The sequence below is a fragment of the Pundamilia nyererei genome, unplaced genomic scaffold (genome assembly GCF_000239375.1).
Source record: "Pundamilia nyererei isolate P.nyererei 1_Seehausen unplaced genomic scaffold, PunNye1.0 scaffold00022, whole genome shotgun sequence".
NCBI lineage: Eukaryota > Metazoa > Chordata > Actinopteri > Cichliformes > Cichlidae > Pundamilia > Pundamilia nyererei.
Window position 1 is genome coordinate 4,461,513 of NW_005187423.1, and position 13,034 is coordinate 4,474,546.

Sequence of the window (13,034 nt, forward strand, 5' to 3'; positions counted from 1 at the left end):
TTAGTATTGGGCTGTTGAAGAGATAAAGGGTCTTCAGAGTAATTAAGCTCTGGCTGGATGGCTACAGCCCTCATTAACACTGACGATATTGTGGCATGACAACAGACCCACTATCACTCTAATGATGGTCAATGAACTCAACAGGCCACAATCCACACCCATGCACACAGACACAAGGGCAAGGACACACCCCTACAAATTCAGACATCACGGCACATTTCAACTATGGCCACTCGTTTCATCACCTACACTCGGCTCCTGAATGAGAAACAGAACAACCCACACAAGCTCCGGCCATCACGTCAGCTCTTTGATTCATAAGACCTTAGACTATGGAAACATCTCACGTGCAAACCATCCTATAAAGAGAGGGGTGATCATTCTTAAAAAGAAACAAACATAAACTCTTCCATATAAAGCACAAGGAGGTCATAATTATATGCAATCTTTGGACTATTTGTGAAATCGTGGTCTTATAATGCCAATATTTGTTTTTATTTTATTTTCAGCCCAGCAGTATTTGCAACAAGGCTTATAACAACCTATATGCCTATATTGGCCTTCATTATTTTCTCATGTAATCCATTCTGTATCAAATCACCCAGAAATTTCCCAGAAATTCAGAACTCATTCACATTGTCTTTCTTGAACAACCAGCAGTGTGTACAATGGAAATGTGTTCAGCTTTCTATCATAACATGTAGCCCAACTGCTAAATATTTACATCTGAGAACCTACGATGAAAAATATTTATAACTAAATATTTCCGTTAAGCCGACTGGTTCTGGTATCTTTGTTTTTAGCAAAATAAATCCTTGATAAATCATAATACTGTGTTATATTGGTCATGAAATATTTCAATATCACCATTGAGCAGTCCCGCTGCTCATGATTTTTTAATATAACTGTGTTCTAATGTAAAAGGCAGTTGTGTATGAATAGTCTGAAAATAAAGATGGGAAGTTTATTGGGTTTATTTTGTTCTATCTCTAATGCAAATTAAAAACTGTGGCACAGAGAATCACCAGATCCTCAACCATCATCAAATCTACAGCTGTACATCAGCTAAACATCAGTATCGACCTATGTGATTGATATCAAGTATAAAAAAGTGGGCGTTGATTTGCCACATTAACTGTGCGCTAGATAAATGTTTGAAAATAGTGTGTTAAGGAACTGAGAGGATGACCTGTCTTTTGTTTATGCCTCCAGCAAAGTTGAAAAGACTTTCAAGAACGGTGATCTGGAAGCTCAATGGGGAAAAAACCTCACTAAAAAGTTCTACTGGTCACCCATCTACAGCATGTACCTTATATTACCATTTCAGTGTTTTAATGATATGTGCTAATGATCACCCAAGTCTAAAAGTTACAGGGGCATTTTATGGAGCACTGTTCTTCCGAACAAGTTTTGTCAGAGATAAAGAAAGCTCCTTATCTGCTGATCCCGGTCAAGAGATGATGACAGAGGAAAAGAAGAAAGTGAAACTTTAAGAGGAGGGGAGGAGACGCTGTAAAGTCAGTACAGCTGCTGGGAAAACCAGGACTGCTGTTAACACTCGTAATAACAGCAGCCCTGCAGTCCAACTGTTTTCTGAGCTGCACACTAATTCAGAGCACACTGCCTGCTGAGTTCAGGCACACATTGGACTAAAATATGAGCACGCTGAGCGACGGGATTAATAACAGGGCTGGTACTTGGGAATGCTTCAAATAAGGCTGCAAATAATTTGCTACCAGCTATTTTTCCTCATTTAGTCACATCATGGTTCTGAAATGTCAGAAAAAAATCTTTTAACGTTTACTACTATGCTGGACTAACTGCCCAAACTCAGACTTTTGAGTTTTACAATTTCAGTAGTCTGTCTAATTTAATTTTTCTGAGACTTTTTGCTGACAAAAAAAGTATTTAATCAGCTAATAAAATTCTTGCTCTAATCCAAAAAGAGGCTGATGTTTTAGCGCAGATACAAGTAGCAAGACAGCATTTTGGTTACTTTACACTCAGAGAGGTAAATCCACTTTCCAAATGGTTTCCATCACACACATGAACACATAAAGCACACATCCTGATGCTGTTTTAGCAAAGCAGGAAGAAACAATTTAGATAAATGCTCATCCTTCTCAGTCATTTCCACAGCAAAAGTGGATTTGCAGCTGTTCTGTTTTCTATCGATGTCAACTCATTATCTTCACATGTTATCTTGGGCTTGTTGTTTGTTAAACACTTCATACAATGCAAAAATGCACTGCACTGTTTAAGTAACCAAAGATGGCTCTCACGCCACAAAAGAACAAGCTTCACCTGCAGCCCTGCCAGGGTACTGCAGCAGTGTGAGAGCTCGCCCAGTCTGTGTGTGCCTCTCTCACGGGGGTGTGTTCAAGCAGGCTGGCTAATCCTCGTAAACACGAATAATCCCTTTTATAAGGGCAAATTATTACAACACGCTCTGCAGCGAAGACCTGGTGGGAGAATCTGGTATGAATCTTACTCTCTTACTCCAAAGGGCAGGTAGACAGAAAGTGAGGAACACAGAGAGGCAGAGGTCTGGCAGGAGTTAGCAGGCAGTGGATACCAGGTGGCTGTGAATGACAATTGAGACCAAATAAGCATATTCAAATTGGGAAAATAAAAGTTTTTTAAATGACAAAGGCAGCTGATATGCAAAGTGCAGCTCACCACAGAAACAAACTACATACCTCAGCAGAGTGTTTGCAGCAGAATGAATGTGTGTGTTTGTGTGTTGTTGGGGAAGAATCTCTGTCATTTCAAGGAGCATTTTTGCAAACATCATAAAGCAATAAAAGGCAACATTTCAAAATGCGACACCGACAAACAACACTAAAAAACACAAAGACCCTGGCCTTGGCTTTATTCTTGAGAGCTGAAGGAGCTGACGGCCCAGGTGCTCGTTCAGAGACTCTCTGACTGTTTCAAGCCCTGCGGTCCATTAGTGTCCTGCTGCTCCTCTAATCCTCATTCACATGTAACGGCTGACATTTCATCTTAATGTGTTAATTCATTAGCTGGGTGCTGAATGGAGAGACTCAGTCCACAGAGACGGCCGTCAGCAGACACACTAATGAGCCCCCCCCCCGCGCGCAGCCGGTGACTGCAGAGCTAATGCCAAGTGAAGTGGGTTACCTGCTGCAGGAAACCCCAACGATGGGCTACCCGGATACCCACGCAGGGCTGGATATTTCTTGGAATGTGGCATAATAAAAACAGCGCTTATACAATACAGACTCTTTTTACCAAAACCAAACAAAAGAAGCAAAGCCGAGAGAAATGCTGCTATTGTAAATGAAAAACCTGTCAGCACCACTCTTTGGGCTTTTAAATGTGCAAAGTTCTGCTTTATTTGATTTATGTATTCATTTTTAATTTCACCGTGGATCCATTGTAAAAAAAAAAAATTATTTAATGATTATTTAATCATTTTTGGCATAATAATAATAATGTATTTTATCAGTGGGAAAAGCTGTGATGCAGTTAAAAATCCAGACTTTATCCCTTCCCCCTTCCCGCTCTAAAAATCCTTGCTGAGGTTCTGCTGCTCCCTCTCATCGGATGACGCCAGAAAAATAAGAATAACTAAACAATCTTTATATAAGTTAGCCACAGAATGCTTTGTTTACTTCTCTGGTTATCCTTGTGCTATAAGATATTTATCAAGTTCACCTGGATATTGTGGGCTGTTTTTTTTAACTGTAATGGTTTATCCAAGTGATGAGAGAAACAACCAACTAAAAGCCAACATTACAGAGGCAGGCCTTCATGCTGTCACTCAGAGACAGTACAAGATCTACACAGACAGTTAAGACGTCTTTGGCCATCATTAGTCTGCCGTCCCCTAGATTTCATTCGGAGGACCGCTGCCCCCACCACCTCAACACCCAAAAGCTCCAGATGTATATGTGTGTGTGTGTGTGTGTGTGCGCATGTGTGTGTGTCTTCATCTGTTGGGGGGCAGGAGAGAGCCAGGCGGGATCTGGTTCTTGGAGGACCTGCTATTTCCAGTCATAGCTTCTTAAATCTTTGCTCTAATGTTACAGGTGATAAATCTTCCCTGCCTGCTCACTCCGCTCTCTTTGAAAATATCAGCCACTTGCGCACACAAAATACAGCATGCAGCATAAGAGTGTGTGTTCAAGGGGCAGTTCAGGGTACACGGAGGGGGCTTCCTGTCATTTGAATTACCCCTCTACATGTGGGGTCAATATGTGCCGAAATGTGTGTTTGTGTGTGTGTGTTTGAGGGATAGAGAGTTTGTGTGTTAGGGGGGGGGCTGTTGTGGGAACTACCCACCCAGCCCCCCTCCCTCTAAAAAAGGCTGTATAAAGGAGGAAGGGGGAGAAGCACCTTTGTCACTTCGCTCTCAGACACAGAGACAGTCACTCTGGACACACACATTCCTTCAGGGACATAGCGATTATCCTGAGAAGAGATCTACTTGTTCGTACTGGATTCTCCCAGAGGAGGATTTCCTGACTGAAAAGAGAAGAGGGGCAAATCTGAAAGACACTCAGCATCTCCAGTCCAGTCCGGATTTGAGCTACAGGGACTCTCCGGAATTATTTGTGAAAATTATCATAAGTTTCAGCTCCTGAAACCAGCTGCCACCTAACTATGAGGATATTCAACCTGCTCTACCTTCTCATGCTGCTCGCAGTCATGGCAGCATCGGTCTCCTCTGCCAAGCCAGGTAAGCGTCCTCAGACTTCACCACCCAGAGGTGTCCATTTAAAGGGGGACGCCTATGAATCTGAACGTTAACGTTAGTAATGTCTGCTAGGTACAATAAAACTTTTTTTTTTTTTTTTAATTAAAATAAATACATAAATAAAGCTTTACAACCAGTTACATGGACCAAAACATAGTCCCGGTCAGCAGCGTTCTGAATCACTGCGCACTGACCCTTAAACTCGCATCCATAGCAACAAGCTCGGACTATGTTAGCGATAGTTAACTGTCACTAATAAAACAGATTAGCTTAACCCTATGAATTAAACAGACTTAAAACTTTCAATAGAAAAGTTTAGTTTATTTTTCTGTTTTAACCTAAGCAATGTTAAAAGTGCGCGAGATAATTTGACGGCCAATTATTGACGGGATGTTGGACGTTACTTCTTTATAACAGTGGTGATGCATTCACTGCTTGTTGTGAAAATTGTTGTGAAAAAGTTAAATAGTCAATATTTACAGTTATTATCTCAAAGATTTTCACCCGGTAACTTGAAATTATTTTTCTCAGTTTTGAGTTATTAGGTCAAACTTTTTTTTTGACTATTTGGAAATAAATAAATGAAACTTTTAGTGGTGGAATCAAGCTTCCTCAGCTCAAAGGCTCCAGTCTCATAAACAAATTACAGCTGAGTGACACTGATAATTAAGTGTCGGTTTTTATTGATTTCGCATAATGCAGGAAAAGCACTTTTTAAAGCCTCCTTTTAGCCTGACCACAAATAAGTACCCCCCATCTGTAATAAGGAAAAAAAACGTTTTAGTGTCCCTACCTCGTAGCAGGTGCGCTTTCCCCCGCAAATTCTCGACTTTTTTTGCGGTTATCTTTGCGCAGATGCAAAAAAAAAAAGAAAAGAAAAGAAAAGAAAAAAAGGGGAGGGGCGGCTGCTGTTAAAGGGGGAGGTTTTGTGCCTCGGGTCGTGATATAGGTTCATGTGCTGATGGCGAGGACACGATGATGAGAGGATAAAAGGAGGAGTGGAGGACAGCGGAGCGCCGCTGGGGTATCCGCAAAGCGGACCGGTGGGCCCTTTGTCCCCGGCTGGAAGGCGCTCCGGAGCGCTTTTGTTAATGACAGTGTTAAAACTTCATGCAAATACCCGCGCTTTATTTACATGACATGGAGTAGCAGTGGCAAGTATAAAGCAGGCTACCTTCAGGGTGGGGTGGGGGGCAGCTTCTTTCAGAGGTACAGGCAGAGAGGGTGGGAGGGGAGTCATAAAGTCATCTGGCGGTTTATCTCTTCCTGGGCTTGGCTGGCAGTCTGGATTTATTAGGGACGTATAAAAATAATCACGTGTTAGGTGAGTGTGTCCCAGCTGTTTGTAAATGGGTTGCAATAAAGAAAAGAAACTCTTAAAAGTGGTCAGGAGAGGTTATAGAGTTGCAGAAGGTTCAAAACTATATATGCCAGGCATCCACCTGCAGACCGCATGAATGAGCAGCTTTTTGCCTGATAGCAGTCTAATTTAATTAAATATCTGTTTACATCTACAATCAAACCATCTCTTTTACTCCAGATTTCTTGAACCTGAGGAAAAAATACCACAGACACCACTGCCCACACAGACGCTGCCTGCCTCTGCACTCCAGAGTACCCTTCCCTTGAGGTAAGAGACATTCACTCATGCATGTGTTCATATATAGCAGGAGGTTATGAGCCGAGCCTAACAAAAACAGGCTACGTGGCCGGCAGGTTGGCAGTCAGGAAAAGCGTGTGTGTGATTAGTGTTTACGAAGAACAGAGGACATAAATCTCACAAACTGAACTAGGAGGAGGTGAAAGAGGGGACTCAAGGTGACTTTATGTCTAAATGCTGTTTTTCCCCATTACAGGTCAGGAGAACTGCAATGGGGAAGACTCGAGGAGAGAAATGTGAATATGGACCGCAGTTTGTGGCAGAAACATCTCGGCTGGAGCCCATGAAAGAAGGGGAGATATGGGACTTCACAAAGATGCCACCCACAGACTTTAATGTACATGTATCTGCTTCTGCAGCAAGAATCTGAATATTCATTAAACCATGAAAAGCTACAACAGCTGGGCAACCACAGAGCTGGGCTCGGCCAGTTTTGAGCTCCTTCCAAATGATAAAACGGGGAAAATAGGATGAGAGCTTTTAATCAATATCATCAAGTATATTCAATAATCGATTTAAAAAGCTGCGGACCAAAGAGCTGTAAATACCCCTAGTATAGCTACAAATTGTTTATATTGTATGTTCAGATGTTTATTGAATTACTTTTTAATAAAAACAAAACAAAAAAGAAAACAGTTTTGATTGTGTTTGTGTTAAAGATGCAATGCACTACATCCAGATTACACTTAACTCCCTGCTACCTGAAGGCCTCCTATTAAATCTGCACTCTAATCTGGAGCCACACGGGAAAGCCCTTGTAAATATTGCGCTCCCTGTGGAGTTACGGATGCCGGAGCATAAAGGAGACACAATGGGGAACAAACACCAAGGCTTCAAATGACAATCTCCACATTTCATTAGTGTAGAGTCCCGTGACTGTTGGGAGTTTTAAGCGAAGAGGGAGAAGGCATTTACTCCAGCTGATGTTGACACTGCTGTGTTTCTATTGTTTCGTGCTCTTGCACCACATCACACAAGATAAACACTCGCCGACAAAAACAAAGCAGTTGCCACATACTTGGATACAGTCTCAACTCTCGCAGTGAAAAGGCTTTAAAAATCACAAGAATATTAAAGATTTATTGAAATCTGATCACAAACGATTCCAGTGACTGAACAAAGAAACACACTCCCCAAATAAACCACCGGCACACACATTTTTAGATACATAAAAAGCACTTACACGTTTTACAGCATGGTTTAACCGCTCTCGTTTAGTTTGATGCTGATAAGTGACAACCTCTCCCTGCTCGGTGAAGATGATCTTTAGAACAATTTCACCGCTCTGTTTCTTTCACAGCAACAAAAAGCGGCAGCACACGTGGGTCACCGGGGGTCGTGGCACAGTGATAACCCCCCCCGCCCACCTCTGATCTGTGACCCACGACTTCTCCCCTCTGCCTCTTTAACTGCCCTCCCGCTTTCAGTTCACCTCCTCCTCCATTATCTGTCCATTTCAGGTGAAGATGCCCCACAGAGGAGCCCTCTCACTCAGTCTGTGTGTACAGGTGCATTTGCCCACAGCTTCCCCTTCTTTTAAAGCCTCCAATTGCTTTTTTAAAATTCCTTGTAGAGTTAAATGATCAGGCTCTTTTTCCCCAGAGTGTTGGAGGGTGTCCTCGTCTGGCATCGAGGAGGAGGCCAAACTGTGGTTAGTGCTGTGCGGTGAGGTTGAGCAGCCTCTTGCTCAGTATGGTGTTGTGCTGTTTCAGGTACTCGATCAGATCGGCCTGTTTCTCCACCACCTCCTCCAGATTAGAGCTTCCTCTGTAACAAAAATAAGAGTTTGTAAAAGATCCTCATACAAGAATACCAGCCTTGAGTGTTATCTCAATTATTTCTCAAACTATGCAGCAAAAAAAAAAAAAAAAGTCTACAAAATCTTCAAAAAGAGTGTGAGGGTCCAAAAATGCTGCCATCATCTCTGAGCCGAAGCTCATTTAAAATGGACTGAGGGAAAGTGGAAAGCTGTTCTGTAGTCAGACGAATTGAAATTTGAAAGTCTTTCTGCAGACAACACCAAAGAGCAGAGGGAGCATCCAGCTTGCTTCGGCGCTCAGTTCAAAAGTAAGCATCTTTTGTGTACATTAGTGTCAATGTACATTTGGAAAGGCATCATCAATGCTGAAAGGTATACACGCAGCTTTTGGGGTGACACGCGCTCCCATCCAGGTGACGTCTTACTCGTGAAAGACGTTCCATATTTGAGCAAGACAATGCTAAGCCACACACTGCATCTACTGCTACAGCATGTCTTTGTAGCAGAAGAGTCCAGGTGCTTAACTGGCCTACAGGTCAGATCTTACCCGAATAAAAAAAACATAATATAAAAAAATTAAAATTGGCCAGTCATTAAATGGAAAATAAGACCCAAGACTGAGCAGCTAGGATCCTGTATTAGACAAGAATGAGACAACATTCCTCTCCAGCAGCTCCTCTCCTCAGTGCCCAGATGTTTACAGACTTGTTAAAAGAAGACTGGATGCTACACATGACCCGGTCTCACATGTTTTGGTATCTGATTGTATATACACAGGTTTGGAAGCAACATATGCTACCAGCCAGGGCTTGCTTGTTTCAGTAAGAAATTAAAGTCTGCACATATTAGAGCACCTCACTCACTGAAACATTTAATTCACTATGAAACGAAACAAACAAACAAAAAGATCACAAAGGAAGCCTGTAAAACATGCACCAAGTCTCATGTTGTGCCTCATCAGGCCCACATGACTGCATCTCCAAGCACTAACATCATAAAATTGTACTTTTTACCAAAGTTATTTTGTAATCTTTACCATCTGAATGCGAGGTAAATTGTAAACCGATCACGGGAGATGCTCTTAAACTGATCCCTTTTAAAATGGAAACTCATGCTGCTATGGCTTAAAATCACATTCATTCAATTCATGTGTCTCCACAGAGGAAACTTAAATCTGAGCACAGCGACACTTCTGTGGGTGCCTGAGTGAAACTGCTGTACCTGAAGCCCGTCTCAGTCGGTGCGTTGGTGACGCTGTAGGTGTGTGAAAGCTCTTCCTGGCTCACATCTGGTGCAGCGCGCTCTCTGTTGAACCGCATCACTTTAACTGGAAAAGCAAACAAAAAGCTCTTAGCCTCGCAATAAAATCATCAAACCCGAGTTTTAATGCTGCCGACTGCTTGTAAAGGCACACAGACATTATTGAGCAGTGACAGGTTTCTACCCACGATAATCACCTAGGTGAGAAACATGACACTTTTTTAAAAAAAATGTAAATTGTTTTTCATCCCTCTGACTCTCCTAAACACATAGAGGCTGTTATATCCTGCAGTTAGTTCTTATGGGCTGCCATATCCTGCACTTAAACCTCTAATTCTCACACCCTAAACATGCACCTTTACTAAGGGGTGGTGCTAGCAGCAAGGTGTGTGTATGGTGGGTCCAATAGTTTACAGTAAGAGAAGCTGCAAACAAAATATGTGCTGGAGGAGTTTTTAGGGTCACAAGGCTACGGTTTGAGTACGTCTGTAAGCCTGTATGGGTGAGGCTGCGATGAAGGCCAAAGGGAGGAGCTGGCCGAGTATTGATAAGACTTGAGCGTCATTAGCCAGAAGAAATTGTCAGGGAGGTTCTAAAGAGCACTATCTTTACTTTGCTACAGTGCAGCATCTCAACATCAACACTCACACACAATCCAAAGAAATGCTACACATTCCTGCATAATGAGGCCCTAAATCTGTGTGTGTGTGCTCACAAGTAAATAAAGCAACAATAAGTAAGTATTTGTGGGAGAGAGACATTCCTACATTCCTCAGAAATGAGGTGGAGGAGAGAAAAGCAAAAGGTATAAAGGCAAAATGTCACGATGAGCCTTTGTTTGATGCAGAAAAATCACAAACTGCTCTGAAATATTTACAATACCAGGAGAGAAAAAAAAAATCAACCATTTTCCCAGCTCACAAAAACGCTTTCATATATTAAATTTAAAAAAAGAAAAAAAAAGTTTCATACACGAAAAATGCCTTTCAAAAATATATATTTTTGAAAAAGCAGATGTATGGACAAATGTCCCTGAAAACTTTGCAGATTTCATTTTACTTTAAATATATTTGAACATTTAGCCGTTTTAACTTACATTAATTAGAACATTTAACAACGCAAATAAATCTAAGGAAAGCATGCACTGCATGCGGCAGGAAAAATCTTATTAACATCATAAAATGATGTATTTACATTTAGTTTTAGCAGACACACTGTCAGCGCTGCAGGCATCTGCTTCAGTAAAATTCCGACTTCAACAGACAGACACACCAGGATGGATGGATTGGGCAGTGTAAAGGAAGTGATACATTTCACATGTTCCTGTTACAGACTCTCTCGGCTGGACAGACAGAGCTCAGGCCTGGTCTGCTCGCATCTGAGAAGCCTCAATGACCCATCCAGGAAGGCCCATTTCCAGGTGACAACAGCGAAGCTGCAGAAGTGCTAAGAGCGAATGCGCCCAGCATGGTAGTGTGCCGGAAGTGTCGGTGCGGCACGGCTTTGCAGACCCCACGTCTACATTGTTGTAGCTATGCACCATCAGCAGGGGGCAGTGTCAAAAATATGTCCCACAACCAGTTATGTGGGCTACTCTTGTTAAAGTTTGTGGTGTTACAACTTCTACCACGAAAAGACAAGCGTTACCACAAGAGTCTTTCTAGTGAAGCAAAGCAAAACAATGAAAACTACTGACTGAAGCCATACTTGATGCTTTTCAACAAAGCTTTGAGATTCTTAATGTTTTTGAAGGACCACATGCAAGTACATCTGCATAACAGCTTTGGTAAAGTTCCCACAATCCTCCTTCTCTTAGCCAAAGAGCATCAATGCAGCACCATGACCTAGCCACATAACAGAGAGGAACCAGCAAGAACACACTTTTGAACAGAAAGCATAAAGATAACAGAGAGAAGCAGCGGTGAAGCCTTCTAGGTGTAGTATATGCTATGAAAAAACATCAAAGTCGGGCACAGAGTAGCAAAAAGTGGTTAAGAACAGCAGAGCTGAGACCCTGTGGAACTTCAAGTTCCAGACACACAAGCAGCTGCTGACTAACCGGCCAGACACAGCGGTGGCTGACGAGAAGCAGAGGAGGCCAGCTGTGACAGATGTGGTAATCCCAGCTGACAATAACATCAGAAAGAAGGAGCACGAGAAGACGGAGAAGTAGCAGGGCCTGAAGGAACCAGTGGAACAGATGGTGGACAGAGTGGAGGAATTTGGTATATTAGGCTAGGAGAACACACAACAGGTTCAACATCTGAGATGATGAGCAGTGCAGTCCTGGGAACAGCTAAGATACTGCTCTGAATCCTAAAACTCCCAGGCTTCCGGTGTAGCAATCAATGGGTAGAAAGAAGGACGCCAGTGCTCAGTTTCCAATAACTATAGATCTTTTGCAAGTAGGTCAGCCGAGAGCATGTTTTCCCTTACGAGTAATGTTGTCAAAGAGTCTTTTCTATCAGTAAATAGATAAAGTAAGCCACAGTATTGCAAACAATGAGCACAGGGTAATTTTTCATGCAAACCGACCCACATTTACTATATATAGCGAGGTGTGTTGAATGAGGCGCATTAAAAAAAACACATTAACATTTATCATTTACCTGCAGGGAAAAATGTTCCAAGCATTAAACATCGATGATTATTTATCATTCATAAAATGGTGTGAGAGATTAAATATTCACTTGTAGTCTGCACTGACAGGCATCAAACAAATATATTCTAAAATAATAATAATACTAATAATGATAAAATAATGGAGGACCTCCTGATCAAAAATGTGGTTTGAATCTTTTAAAAGTGATTCAGTCTTGTTTTACTTCTCCCCATCATGCAGTATATGGGGTTGGTGTGTGATCGGGTTATACTGCAGCTATCAGCATCAATGTGTGTGTGTCTCTGTTGTGCCCTGCAGTGCTTACACTAAGTTCTTGGCCAGCATGAAGAGAGAGATGTAAGGTAGGCCTTTGAAGGCCGGGGCATGGCTTTGATGTGCAAGGAGGTCTATAGAGGAGAGGGTATTCATGTTAAAATGAGAGAGGTCGAAACATACAGAAAACCTTCAAAGACACACACACACACACGAGCACAGACACATACCCACACACGCAATCACAATCAGGCACGCACTTCAAAGACAAGTTGAACGAGGCCTTCCTGCATGGACTTTATGGCTGCAGGCATTACATCTCTCTCTGAGAAAAAGAAAAAGAGTTTGCTTTTTTCATTTTCTTTTTCACGACCTCACTGGTGCCACCTTGACTCTCTCCGATCTGTCAGGGTGCCTGTTTGTGCTCGGTTCGTGCTGTGAGGCATCGTTCTGATTGTGCTATGCCTGACTGCACTGATCTGAGCAGGAATGCAACCGGTGACCAGGGACACCCCCCACCACACACAAACACACTGAAAAACCAGCACTGTAAACACAGGGACAATGTGCATGGGTCTCCCATGGGTGAAGAGGGTGAGGGGGGTGAGGGCTACCCTTTGGCTAGGTTAAATCCTAATGCCTCTAATCTTTTCTCTGTGGCTCTTCGGTATCTTCATCTCACATCTGTGCCCCTCAGCTGCCAAACACAACTTTAATATGGATTTCCTTTCATCACATGATTCTTCAATATCAGCAT

General features: G+C 42.3%; 2 protein-coding genes across 6 annotated transcripts in view; both read right to left on the reverse strand.

The window, feature by feature from the left end:
• The window catches only part of marchf1 (membrane-associated ring finger (C3HC4) 1), a 31,267-nt gene extending 25,535 nt beyond the window's left edge, over window positions 1-5,732 (reverse strand). The window contains exons 1-3 of one of the 3 annotated variants that reach the window (XM_013909277.1): window positions 5,517-5,732; window positions 4,654-4,765; window positions 4,363-4,491 (exon numbers count right to left, since the gene is read on the reverse strand). In XM_013909277.1, coding sequence (XP_013764731.1) covers window positions 4,363-4,413 — 51 coding nt within the window. In that variant the 5' untranslated portion in view covers window positions 4,414-4,491; window positions 4,654-4,765; window positions 5,517-5,732. Of the gene's footprint in view, window positions 1-2,499; window positions 3,276-4,362; window positions 4,492-4,653; window positions 4,766-5,516 lie in introns of those variants that run through there. The other 2 variants (XM_013909274.1, XM_013909276.1) reach the window with 2 other exon arrangements.
• Window positions 5,733-7,377: 1,645 nt separating this feature from the next.
• Window positions 7,378-13,034, reverse strand: part of tmem192 (transmembrane protein 192) — a 10,822-nt gene continuing 5,165 nt past the window's right edge. For all 3 annotated transcript variants that reach the window (XM_005726989.2, XM_005726988.2, XM_005726990.1), the window contains exons 5-6: window positions 9,364-9,469; window positions 7,378-8,150 (exon numbers count right to left, since the gene is read on the reverse strand). In XM_005726989.2, coding sequence (XP_005727046.1) covers window positions 8,036-8,150; window positions 9,364-9,469 — 221 coding nt within the window. In that variant the 3' untranslated portion in view covers window positions 7,378-8,035. The remainder of the gene's footprint in view (window positions 8,151-9,363; window positions 9,470-13,034) is intronic.